We start from the raw sequence: 14,524 nt of genomic DNA, 5'->3' as shown, positions 1-14,524 counted from the left end.
CTATAAATGACAAGCAGTTACTGAGGAATGTGAGACAATTTATCTTTACCTCACTTCAGAATTTCCTACTCCCCATTAAAGCGATTTATTATAATTTACAAGTCATTTTCATAGAAATTTTATAATAACTTAGCTATTTTGAGACAGGATTGGTTATTATTGTATGTGTATGTGTGTGTAGTTTAAGTGTAGTACGATATTACCTCCATTTTAATTATTTATTGTGAATTAGGTATTGTTAAGATTCAATAGAGGTTTGTTTGTTTTTTTAACTTCGGGCTGTATCCCACAGATTAATGGAACCTAGTGTTAAGACATTTCGTTCCCCCCGCACAGGTAATTTTTTCGAGACATAGCGTGTTAAGTAGTGGAATTTACTACCGAGCTTTTATCTTATTACCAGAGCGAGGAGAACGAAGTAATTTATTCCCCCAAGTCAGACGCTGTGACACTGCGCTGCGAGACGACGGTCTCAATAATTACTTTAATTAAATTGATTGCAGACATTTTCGAAAAATCATTCCCTAGTTTAGATTCGATTTCGAGACATTATATTTGATACGGCGTCACCGAACGCCGCCAAGACAGATCAATCATGTCTAAACTAATATATGAAATAATGTTAAAATAATTATAAAGCTCACCCTTAAATAATTATCTATATACAGGGTGTCCCAGGAGTCAACGATAAAACGAAAACAGGTGATAGACCAAGTCGTGACAGTTATGAGAAAAATATAAAAAAAAATCTGTGTCATGTATTTTTCATATTATATTGATTTTAAAAAATATCGGAAAAACCGACACCCTGTGATGATTTTTCAAGTCCTAAGACTACAAATATTGCTCTTTTTTAATTTTTTTTCTGTAATGTAATTATGAGTAACCCTTCTGTAAATTACAGTTTAAGATGTAAACATACCTGCACCAGTTTTCAATAAAATGTGGTAGTTTTGCCAAACATTAAATTCAAAATATTTACTACACCCAACTTTAACCGATTGTACTATAAAAAAAATGTACTACACTGTTTTTGCAAGTAACTTTAAAAGTTGGCGCATTTAATCTGGATTCCGAAATGGTACAATACTTGCTGGATTACTTCTTCGTTGAAGAGAGAAAAATCGAAATACACGATAATCGGGATAACATTCAGACTTTTGGTATCTTTTCCGATACATTCTAGCTGCAGCATTAACGTTACATAACCATTCTCCATGAATGAAATGCATTTTGGCAATGTGTCAAAGACCGGGTATATGGCCTGCGAGAGCCCGGACTTGAGCACTATCCTTATAGGTCCTGGGTCAGCCCCTAAGTCGGAAAAGTTTAGGTTTGGACGGTACCCTGCCATCACAGACGACACCAGTGACCTTCCACCACTTAATCCAGGCAACGCTTATCCGACCATGGAGATCGATGCCTCCAGACTCGTCCATGACGGATCTAAGATACCTGAACTTTTCCGACTTAGGGGCTGACCCAGGACCTATAAGGATAGTGCTCAAGTCCGGGCTCTCGCAGGCCATATACCCGGTCTTTGACACATTGTCAATATGCATTTCATTCATGGAGAATGGTTATGTAACGTTAATGCTGCAGCTAGAATGTATCGGAAAAGATACCAAAAGTCTGAATATTATCCCGATTATCGTGTATTTCGATTTTTCTCTCTTCAACGAAGAAGTAATCCAGCAAGTATTGTACCATTTCAGAATCCAGATTAAATGCGCCAACTTTTAAAGTTACTTGCAAAAACAGTGTAGTATATTTTTTTTATAGTACAATCGGTTAAAGTTGGGTGTAGTAAATATTTTGAATTTAATGTTTGGCAAAACTACCACATTTTATTGAAAACTGGTGCAGGTATGTTTAAATCTTAAACTGTAATTTACAGAAGGGTTACTCATAATTACATTACAGAAAAAAAAATAAAAAAAGAGCAATATTTGTAGTCTTAGGACTTGAAAAATCATCACAGGGTGTCGGTTTTTCCGATATTTTTTAAAATCAATATAATATGAAAAATACATGACACAGATTTTTTTTTATATTTTTCTCATAACTGTCACGACTTGGTCTATCACCTGTTTTCGTTTTATCGTTGACTCCTGGGACACCCTGTATATAAAAGGACTTGTCCTCACTGACTGAGGTAAGACGCACGCACAGCCGTAACCACTGATGGTAGAAACGTTAAATTTGGACAAAAGTTTACTTTCGTAATCTGGACATCCACTAAGAAGGGATTTTGAAAAATTTTAACCCTAAAGGGGTGAAATAGGGGTTCAAAGTTTGTATGGAAAAAAAATTAAATCGGCACCGATTTTTATAAAATTTTAAATTTAGATTTTTAAAAGTATTTAATTGAACACGTGTTTCATCGTTTTCTAGAATTCTCTCCCTAAGGGTACAAATAAGGGGTTGAAAGTTTGTATAGGTTTTTTTAAATCGTCACCAATTTTTATAAAATTTTAAATTCAGACTCTTAAACGTATATAATTAATCACATGTTTCATGGTTTTCTAGAATTCATCCCTTAAGGGTGTAAATAAGGGGTTGAAATTTTGTATGTAAAAATCTTTAAATCGCCACCGATTTTTATAAAATTTGAAATTTAGACTCTTAAAAATATATCATTGAACACATGTTTCATGAGTTATTAGAATTCACCCTTAAATACGCAAGCGAAGCTGCGCGCGTCCGCTAGTATTACTATAAAATCGTTGTTCTAAGCATAAATATAACAAACTCGTAGAAATTAAAAAGTACAAAGCTACATTTATCGACTCTACAATCAATCATATCACGACCGACGTTGACGATATAATGCCCGGTGCAGTAACAACCTACCTACAATTTAACTAAAAACATCTTCACGTTTTTCTTACATACAGGATAGACAGAGGGAAGTAAGTGTTAAGTCACTCTCTTTCGCATTTAAGAATCAGCTTTCGAGACGTCACGTGTAGAGTGGCGGAATTCAACGCCAAGTTTTGTCTATTAGGGAGAAAAAAATTTAAATAATTTATGTACATCAAACTCAAAACCATCGCGTTTACAGCCATACCTTGTTCCACTGTGCCATGACGACCTTTTACAATCTACCTACAATTGAAGTACTAAGTAGAGAAAACTGCCTATCGAAGTAAATAATCTATCTCGATACGACGGAAAGTGTCTATTATGTGGAAAGGAAACTGTACATATAAATTGAGTGGTTGTATAGAGTTGGGTTAAACTTAAATAGATATTTCTATAATAAAATAGATCGTTGTCAAGTAGTCGCTGTTGTAAGTAGGTTGTAATCTGTTTTAGGTAATTATTAATATTTATAATATGCTAGTGTCTATTAAAATTTGGTTTATATGAGTTATAAGACGCGAAATTGCTACCTTCCATTCTCTAAAGAATCTATATGCGAAACTTTAGCGCTATATGCCGCGTAATTATGCGTATTGGCTGCCTGTCAGTCAGTTCGAAACGGAAGCCTTATTTTTATAAATATATAATTTAGTATTTTCCTACTTTAATTATATAAATATAATTACGTTTATCAATACCGATAAAGTCTCTATTTGAATAGAATGTAGAGATAAGAATCGCCTAAACTTGCACTTATACTATCATTTAATTAAAAAACATTGAAACTACATATATTACAGAACAAAACAAGTAACTTTATTTAAAAGAATTTAAATTGTTGTGTGAAATTCAATACTGTTAATATACACGCGATAGAGCCGTTTAGTTTGTCAATGTTTCGTCTTTACATTATTATTTTTTATGTATAGATTTCTTTCGAATTGAATATTGATATGATATTTCAAATATATTTGACTTTTTTTAACTTTGCTTATAAGGATATATGATTTCTCTGCAAGTGCAAAACTATCTTAATTTTTTTAAGCTTTACACTGTATCCTACAAATATGTCGGAGGGCAGTTACGGGTTATAGAGGCGTTGAGTGGCGGAACAGAATGCCGCGCTTTGCCTTGTTACCAGAGCCGGGAAATTATATATTAAATAATTCGTTACCCCGAGTAGGAATCGAATCCAAAACTGTCACGTTTAGACTTACATGTTGTATCATTGCGCCACAGTGACAGCCTCTTTTCATAATAATTTTTAATGATATTTTTTACACATACGTCAGAGATTGCCGAAGAGTGAACTTTTGAATAAAATATTAAAATATATAAGTATATATTTTTACAGTTTTCAGTACTATATATAGTGGTTAGTTCAATCAGTTTAGGAACATCAAAATATTGATTCATTTAGAATGTTTGTATATAAAGTTAAAACACTTAACAAAGTTATCGTTTTAAATTTATATTTCAAGTTAATACTAAAAAAATACTTCTCACAAAAACAACGAAATGAATGATGCCCAACTGACACAATAATAGGCCTTCCTTAAAGAAAATTGAATTCAAACACACTGTCACTTTAAACAATACGAAAAGAATCAAAGAAATCATAATAATTAATATGAGAACAATGCTCAACATGTAGTGCTAAGTGCGGCGTCTCACGACCGAGGTGTAAGAATTAAAGAAAAAGATATTACTTGTATATAAAATTAGGTTTATTTTCCTTTAGGTTGAGTAAGACATGTCAGAGCAAGTAAAATGCGGTCTACATGGCCTTTATAACAAGGGCAATGAGTTCAAAGTTGCGTAATTATGTTTAATTAAGAATTGTATAACAATAACACAACAGACTTCACTCAGAGCAATTAATACGGTCGGCTTAGAGAAATCTATGGGAGATTCATTTCAAAAAGAATAACAACTTAATTTAGGTCAATGTAAGGGATAAGTCATGCCCTAGTGGTTTAGTTGTAGCGTGGCTAATATTACATAAAGCAGGTACGTCCTAAGTTTAAAGCAATAAATTATTTTTATTAATTCTTTGTTTCAAGGCAAAGTATATTGAGTTCACTATTAAGAATAACACCTAATATCTCGAATTCAGGCGGCAGTAGAGAATATGAGTATTTAAAGGAGAGAGATATCTCATTAGTGCGTTAGGACGTACATAAATTAGACACTCGCATAATTATTCTCAAAAAATGAGCAATGATGTAAGCAAAACAAGACTAAGCAATTGAATTATAATTAATTATAGACTAAAAATCAGAAAGGCAGAATTGTATAATACCGTATGTAAATTACCATTTTTGCATATATATAACGTCGGCAACAGTCGGCGGTGAGAAAATTGATTTAACATTCATTGAATTTTCACTAATTTTTATGTTATGGATATGCAGCTTGATTTTTGATTTAGTTTCTTTTAGTTTATGTAATAACTTTCTTTGAAAGTTTTATTTGCATAGTACTTTGATTCAGTTATCATGTACGTTTCTTGCTGATACGAAATATTTAACTAGTAGTGGCACAGTGTCTATAACGGCGACAGTTGTAAGTTCGATTCAAATTCAGGCAATGAATAAAAAGAAGACGATGAATTCATTTATAAACCTAAAAATATAAAGTTACAACATAAATGAAAGCTCACACATGTAAAGCTTATTTTTGACATCAATTACAAATAAACAAAATATTTTTTACTATGTAAACCAACTATGTGAAAGCTTGTGATTTATTAATGTGAAGCTAATTTTTAGGTTTTATATTAGTAAAATATAATATTGTAGAAGCCCTACATCTAGTGAAAGGGCTATAGAGTTTGTTATTTACTTAATCTGGACTTACAGGAAATTGTTAAAATTCTTGTTAGTTTACTAATTTCACTAAGGCTGCGTAATCATTTTAGCTCTTAATAACCCTTATACGAGTACATTGATTATTTATTATGACATATTTCTATAAACATAAATATTATAGAGTAACACGGAAATATTATTTATACATTACTCGGTTCTGCATTTTTAGATTCTAATTTATTGAGATAACAAAATTAAAGGTCTTTCTTTTAAACACAGTTGCCGATTAAAGAGTCAGTTTTCATTTTTTTCAGTATTTATATTTTTTATATGTCAGATAATATTATAGTATCTTACATAAAGTATAAACTTCATAAAAAGTAAATATTATATAAAATATATGTCTATATGTATATAACAACAAGATAAGGCACGTTTGGTACAAATTAGAGTGCAAGACAGTTACAACGCACGTCCAGACCATTACGAGATTGCATCTCTGTGTTGTTCTAAATCGTTCTACATCTCATCTGTGCTAGTTGTGCGGACTGGAGAGCTAGGTTTATTAGATATTATTTTATTGTATTCTTTATTTGTTATTATTGTTTTAACCGTAATTAATAAGAATTAAAAAATACCCATTATAATAGTGGTCTAACTGTGGACGCGATGGTTGTAGGTTTACTTATTAATATAAGTATTTGGGTGATTGTTCGTCGAAAATGTAAGCACGTATTTATTCGCAATATAGATTTGTGTAAAATATTTTTATGTCTTACTTCATTTTTTAAATTAAAGTATTGTAGCATATTATATTTGATTATTTAATAATACTCGTAGATATAAATATTGTCTGTAGTAATAGGATTTGAATATACTTCCGCTGCGTTCAATCAGACATATGCAGCGATGATGTTATTAGTGATAAAAAATGCTACTTACTAGTATTTAAATATATTATGGTAAAACATAATTCATGGCTAACCAATTATAAAATACACGATTTAATTGTGAAAGATTTATGTAGCTATCATTTTATACAATTAGCTTACTAAATATTAAATTATATACTTGTAAGATCTGAAGCGATTATAAAACATTAATTGCTATAGTTATATTGTCCTAAATCACAGGAAATGTAACTACGAGGATATGTCGTGTTATATTGCAATTAATTAAACAAAGGACAGATTAACAGATAAAACTGTAATTTTTCGCAAATAAGTTACGGTAGAGAAAGTTTGAAAGTTGGTCTTTTAACTTTAACCTATAATTAAATGTTTTAATAGATGTTATAATATTTACTAAGTAACTAATAATTTTCTTTAATGAAGTACTTTATAAAGTACGTAAGGTAATTATAAAACATTAATTACTTTTATTTAGTTACACAGAATATTATAAATGTACAATTGCTATAATATGAAGTTTTTTTTTTCAGCTTCATGCAGTATCCTGCGTGTAGCAGAGTAGGCAGAGGGATCCTAGTGTTAAGACACTCCGCTCCCCACTTTCCCCCGAATTCTGGAAGCTTCGCGTAGTGAGTGGCGGAAATCATCGCCGCGCGTTGCTTCGACAGCAGAGCAAAGAAATGAAAATAGTAAATATTTTTTTCCTCCAGTGGAAATCAAACCCACAACCTGTCAAGTTTACAGTCACATGTTACCCCCGTGTGCCCCCGCGTTACGAATCGATCTTAATCGGCCGCAAGTCGATCTTAATGAAGTTTTTCTTATTATAAAATAAAATGAATATAATAAATACTCACATAACGCCGTCTCTACAAACGCCAGGCAGAACAAAATTGCTGTGTACATTTTTGTGGTACATTAGACTTCAACGCGCTAACACTGATTTACACTACACAATGTCCGTTGATGCATCATGTTTGGTACTTCGGATCTGTAAAAGAAAATAACATTTAGAAAGAAGGCGTTTTTGGAAAAATAATTGTTTATTAAAAGAATAGCTTCACGCTAGAAGGCAGAGGAACCTAGTGTTAAGACACTCTGCTCTCCACAATTTGTATATTTCATAATATATATTAATTGCTTTTTAATTTTACTTGTGAAAGTCTATACATTTTTCCAAATATAGGTACATAAGTTAAAAGTATTTTTATTTATTTATTTTATTTTATATTGGGAATAAGACAGCTTTTACAATACTTTAAGCATATTACATATGTATATTGCATTTGCCAATAAAGTTTTCACTTTTACATAAAACACGATTTTATATTTTAAACAACAAATATTTTAATATAAAAATTTTACCAAGTACTCTACTTCACTTTGTATTCATTAGAACTATAGCAAGCCCGACTCTATTAACACGTGAGATCGTAAGCGCGTCGAAATAATTAAGCACCCCAATGAAGCGTGGCGGATATACTCGCATGTAACGGGAACAGAATCCGTTATACCGCCTCCCTCGGGCGACTGAGTAACTATCCTTTGTTTTATACTAGCTACAAATTATAATAATTCATACTAAATAGAATATATAAACAAACTTAACTATTCACAGAAAATACATACGAATATATAAATATATATAAAATAAAAAAAATATAGAAAACAATAAAAATACATATAATAGCTTAATAATAATTAGGCACAGGGCACTGCTTTTGAATGTTAACGCATGGGGTGTGGATCGGATTTGCATTTTTAAAAAGGATATTGGAATTTACCATTTTTAATTTCTCGTTTTGGTAAATATTATATTATAATAAAATATTTAGTTCCCCATTTCCCGCTGATACTTGTATTCCTGAGCTATTACGTTTTGTGTAGCGGAACACAACGTCGCACTTTGTGTGGTTACCAGAGATAATATTAAACATAAGAATGGCGATCGAACCCACAACCGACGCGATTGTGACCCGGCGCTACGGCGGCCTTAAGTTTACTGTCACATTTTTTCATAGAAATGCTCTTTGAGTATTCCATACTATATAATATATATATAGACATTCCATTTTAGATTGTAGAAATTAACACTGAAAATATAAAATAAAACAAATATGTAATAGCAAGTTAACGTAACCTAACAAATGAATGCGTCTTCCTGTCTGTCGTTACATTTAAATAAATCAATCATTAAACATGAATGTACTCGTATGTATATTACGGAGTTAGTTACGTTGATATTTAGTAATATAACGGAAGGTTATACGCGTTCAGAATAGAAAAAAAATTGCATTAAATTATTAGAGTAAGGAAATAACTATTATGTGTGGCTCGTGTGCATTAGATATGCGTGAGTGCTTGCTATGTTAGTCCAAGATTTGGTTATTCATACTGTATATATTTCATACAATATACTAGATATTATATGAAATATCCAGAGATACGAAATTGATTACATTTGCTGATGAGCATATACTGTTAGAGACTGTAGAATGTAAACAGGATAATTATAGATTTGATTCCCACTCAGGAGAATAAATTAGTTTCATTTTACCAGCTATGGTAATAAGACAAAGCGCGGCTTTTGCCTTTCTAGAAGACAAACGGAGTGTCTTAACATAACATTATTTATGCCTATCTAAAAAAGGTAGTGCTTTATCAATATATTATATGCGTCACTTCCTTAAAGTAGAGTCAGTCAAGAGTTAAATTAAGACTAATAATGTGAAGTGACACTAGACTACATTTTTATTTGTTAATAGATAAAAATGTCACATTCAGCTTGTTTACGATAAAACAGACAAAAAGCGCGTGGCTTGTGTGAATGATGAACCCACAGCACGTTATGAACGTGTTTTACCAATTCACCCATTGAATGGATTATATTCAAACTATATTCAAAGTTTGTTACGCCAAGATTTCGCCTCCAAAAAGTTAATAAATCTTTTATCGGTCTGAGTATACGAATGTATAATAAAATTCCGCAGTGTATGTGCATTCCTAAGTTTGCCACTTCCAAAATATAAAGTATTTGTTAAAAAATTGTAACAAGTAAAGCTTATTACACTGTACAAGAATATTTGGTGGATGAACATGTATGGAATTAATGTCTATTGAATGTCAGGCACGACAGCTGCCAACTAATGTAATAGTAAACTATATTAAATGATGTCGACTCTGAAAAGAGCAACTGAGTTTCTTGCCGGCTCTTCTCAGCAGAACTGCCTTCCGAACCGGTGGTAGCTTTTTGTTGACATGTACATTCGACGATTCAAAAGTGCTTGTAATAGTTTATTTGAATAAAGAAAAATTTGAATTTGAAAATGTTTACCGTATTTCCGCCAATTTACATGTAATATCTCTGAAATGAACAGAAAGCGGATAATAGAGTGTTCTAGGTTCTCCCCGCCATAATTGTACGAAACTAAATAATGATTACGATAATGTATAAAGATTGTATGAATGTTTGTACGTATACATGTATGTATATCCTGTTTTGTATTCTTGTTAATACAACTTTCGATATCAGCGGAAAGCTCATAACGGAACAAGAAGTTAATTTCCTACTTTATGATAAGTCATAGAGCATGAAATTATAAAAAGATTAACTTGGATTTTATAGATATAAGAATAGTAGGTACTGGAAAGAAGAAATTACATTATTAATAATATTATACAATGAGTATCTGGTGTAATATGTATGTTACACATGATGTATTTGATTATTTTGCCAATTAGTGATGCCACCTTTAGTTATCGAATCTTTTTTTAGCTTGACGGATCACGCATGTACATGGATAGGTAGAGATGTAACTCTATAAGACACGTCGTTGCCCACTTTCCGCCTAACTTCTGAGACATTGTGTGTTGAGTGGCGGAACGCTGGGCTTTAAGTTTTTGCTAAACCGTATATATTGAAAATAATTATTTGTCTCGAGCAGTGATCGAACCTACAACCACTGCGGCTTAGTGGTCAGAGTGCTTGGATATTTTCTAAGAGATACTGGTAGAAATCTCACTTCGTTTAAATTGTAATGTTTTCAAGCAAATATTTTTTTTATTAAAATGTATAATCTAATTAAAGTAAATTATTATAAATTTCTGTAGTTAGATTTAGTTATATCGTTAAGTTAAGCAGTTAATTTTTAGCAGTCCTAGAAGGAGCACATAGAATCTCCCCCTACAACCCGTACGGCCCGTTACGGCAAAATCAGAGAACGGCAGATAATGAAAAAAGAAGACTAAAATAATTAGAGAAAAATTAAAAAAACATTTAAGACTTAAATTAAAGAAATATTTGTATTATTCAAATATACACAACAGCTAAGTAAGATCGATCGATCGATTGGAGGACCCAAATGATAAATCAAATCCAAAATAATATGTAAAAAAAAGAATTAAATAGTATAAAGTAGGTAAGTTATATATCTATTTTATAATTTCTTTAAACGGAGAAAGTAAAATCCCTTATAAAATTATATTACAGTCAATAAATGTTTATTGAGAAATTATTCAACGTCGAATGGGTACCAAATAAAAATAAAGTACAAAGAAAGCTTTAACAAAACACTTATAGTAATAGCTATTTATATAGAAGATATTTAGAATTAGATATTTCATGCCATTACATTTCGTTATTATAATTTTTTTCATTTTTATTTATAAAAATCGATTTTGGGGCTTTCATGGCGCAGGGACACAAGCGTATCCCCGAGACAGTTTTAGGTTCGATTTCATCTCGGGGGCATAAAATATTTTAGATTTTCATTATCTCGCTCTGGTAATGAGGCAAAGCACGGTGTTGAGATCCGCCACTCATCCGCGTGTAGTATTGAGTGACGGACCTTAACTCCGCACTCTGTCTTATCACGTGAATAAATTTACTGTCCCGAATCAGTCTGTTCTACTGCGCTTCTATTGCCGATGTAAATACCATCCCACCAGGAGTGAAATAAACAACGTTGTGTTAATCGCGAATATTAATTCTACTTCTCATTTTTGGTTAGACAAATGTGTCATTGAAATCCGTCATACAAGAAAAAAAATTTCATAATTCATATGGTGAAAAAAATATGGATAAAAATTGAAAAAAAAAAAGACAATATGTACATAATTTAAACCATTAAATCTGTAAATTTATGTCACACCAATTTGTGCACGAATTTGGTTTAATTTTCAAATAATAAATATTCAGTTTTTGTGGGACAAATGTACCGTTATTATGTTTTATAATGTTGAGCTTTATATTTAAATATTAAACATTTTATAATAAAAAGAAATAACATTACAAAGAAACAGTTATTTTTGAATTTATTTTTGATAATATATTATAAAGTTAAAATATTAATGTTACGTTGTACGGAAAGACTATTTACAAATTTTTAATGTCTCCTGTAATATTTCAAAAAGTTCAGGTTGCTAGACCTAAAGCTGCATTAAGATATTTGTTATTATTAAAATTATTGATTATTTATATTTTATTAAAAAGTCTTATTAAATAAATATATTTTTTCAAACTAATTTATTTATTTATGTTATAAATAAAATTTTAAATTTTTTTTAAGATGTAAGGAATTATAACACACATTGTTATTCTAAATAAATCAAATCAATAATATAACAAAATTATAGCTATTATAATAAATCCTACAGATATATTTATCCATAGAAAAGAATAAAAAACAAACCATTCGCAAATACGTGGTGTTCACACAAAAATAAATCCACAAAATACACAGTATTCTTTTTTGTTATTAAAAAAACACGCAACACACAATTTGACGTAAAATTTCCAAGTAAGAAAGCGTCAAATCGACGTTCGCGCGCCGCGGACGAGATAGCACTGACTAAGAGCTAGGGGATAATGCCATAATAGCGCGAAGTTACTTGTACATTTTGATTTATTTCATATAATTAAGTGCTAAAATATAATATAATATAATATGTGTTTTAGCTTCACGCTGTATCCCGCATATTGCAGGATAGGCAGAGGATACGTGGGAACCTAGTGTTTTTTAACCAATGCAAATTTAAGACTTATGTGATTTTCTCATAGATACCATTGTCAGACATGGACCAAAAAAATTAGATTAAATAAAAAATACCGTCGAATTGATAATCTCCTTTTCGTACAGAAGTCGGTTAAAAATGCATTATAAGCTAGGCACTAAGCTAATGAAACATAAATAATAATCATTAACATTACAAAATCTTTAAACTTCTGAAGTTATCTATTTTCAACAAGAATATTATGAAACGTATGAAATGTCACATTTCTTAGTGCATTTTGACCTTTTATGCATAATTAATAAGACTATGTTGTGAAAGTTACAAAAATTTGCACTGTTGATGTCTTTTTATACAAAAAAAAAAAACAGTCAGGTGCGAGTCGGACTCGCCAACCGAGGGTTCCGAATTGATTTCAGGTTTCTGGATCAAAGGCCATTATAACTACAATAATTAGCTTATAACAGTTTTCATCTATAATATAAATTCCCTTTATTTGTATTGCAAGGTCTCACATAATAATTTTAGGTCCACGGTAATGCGCTATACCTATGTTTCAATTACGTGGTGAATTCCATACAAAATGCATCAAAAACGATGTATACATGCGCGTAACTATTCTTGTAAATATTTCGTAATAATTTTAGCACAATACATAATGCGATCTTAAGATAAATGATCTTGACAGATTAGATTTCATTAATTCTATAAGGGTTCCATTTTTGTTCTTTTGAGGTACGGAACCCTAAAAATTATATATATCGTATTATTTTCCTTAACTTGAACAATATCGAAGAAATAAAAATAATTCTATTCCTCCGAGTGAATTGAACCACGACTGTCGGGTTAAAAGTCAGACGTCCCATATATGAAAAAAAAAACATAGAAACAGTCATTCAAAATATATAAAAGAAGGCTGACATGTCAATTTGTGTAAAAACAAAATGTAGTTCCCATTCGGTTATTAGCATTTTACAATAACGTACAAAATTCGTGAAAGTTTGACTCACGAGTCACTACTGATGCATAATGTACGCTCTGTTTCACGTCACGACAACTTTTTGATGACAAATGTCCGTATGTTCCTATATGTGGAGGCCAACTGACTGTGAGCGCGACGGTTGCGGGTTCGATTCCTGCTCGGGGGGAAGGTGTTTTCAATTCCTCGCTCTGGTGAAAAGACAAAACCTCGAACATTTGGGATTGGAGTGTCGTAACACTAGGTACCTGCCTAGCTGAAGCTAGATACATTTGCAAGTGTTACGCGATATAACGAACTAATAAATGTTTCGCAACAACCGGTCTAGACTCTAGTTAGTGTTCATCAAAGCTAATATAAAGTTTTACGTATGTGGTGTTGATTATTAGGTAATATTCAAAACATACGAATAATTATTACTAGTCTTAATAGTGAGTGCGGGTTTAAATTACATTTTTTTACATATACATAATATAAGCTTTATTCGATAGTGGTTTAACGCTTGTCGTAGATTAAATTTCCACTGGGAGGTATTAATAATTTTCCTTTCCCGGCTCTGGTAACAAAACAAAACTTGGCGTCAGGTTCTTCTAACAAAAGACATTAGTTACATAACTGACTAAAAATATAATATTTATATTAGTAAAGGCAAAGGTTATTGAGGTTAACGATCTGATGTTTCACTTTTCAACACGCCGAGCGAGTTTCGTGTCGAATAAAAGTAAGAGCTAATTGGTGTAAGACTTTACATTTTGTTTTGTATTCACTCATTTACCGGTTCTTTTAATTAAGTTGCGTAACTTAACGCTCATCTTTTTCTAAATAGGACGAAAAGATGAAAATAATTGTATTGGAAATAGTCACCGGGAAGTAATCATCAAACTCACAACAAGAGCACGTGTGATTATTTTCAGCTGAATGAAAAAAAAAAAAAAAAAAAAAATGCCTTC

General features: G+C 31.3%; 1 protein-coding gene across 3 annotated transcripts in view; it reads right to left on the bottom strand.

The window, feature by feature from the left end:
- The window catches only part of Cad89D (cadherin 89D), a 43,401-nt gene extending 30,960 nt beyond the window's left edge, over window positions 1-12,441 (bottom strand). For all 3 annotated transcript variants that reach the window (XM_085207522.1, XM_085207523.1, XM_085207524.1), the window contains exons 1-2: window positions 12,277-12,441; window positions 7,444-7,577 (exon numbers count right to left, since the gene is read on the bottom strand). In XM_085207522.1, coding sequence (XP_085063648.1) covers window positions 7,444-7,492 — 49 coding nt within the window. In that variant the 5' untranslated portion in view covers window positions 7,493-7,577; window positions 12,277-12,441. The remainder of the gene's footprint in view (window positions 1-7,443; window positions 7,578-12,276) is intronic.
- Window positions 12,442-14,524: the final 2,083 nt, after the last annotated feature.

Source organism: Heliconius melpomene, chromosome 3 (assembly GCF_056956725.1).
Source record: "Heliconius melpomene rosina isolate 202511_hmr_F chromosome 3, ASM5695672v1, whole genome shotgun sequence".
NCBI classification, from domain to species: domain Eukaryota; kingdom Metazoa; phylum Arthropoda; class Insecta; order Lepidoptera; family Nymphalidae; genus Heliconius; species Heliconius melpomene.
Note: the sequence above shows the minus strand (reverse complement) of the source record. Positions and strands in the feature narration are given on the sequence as shown.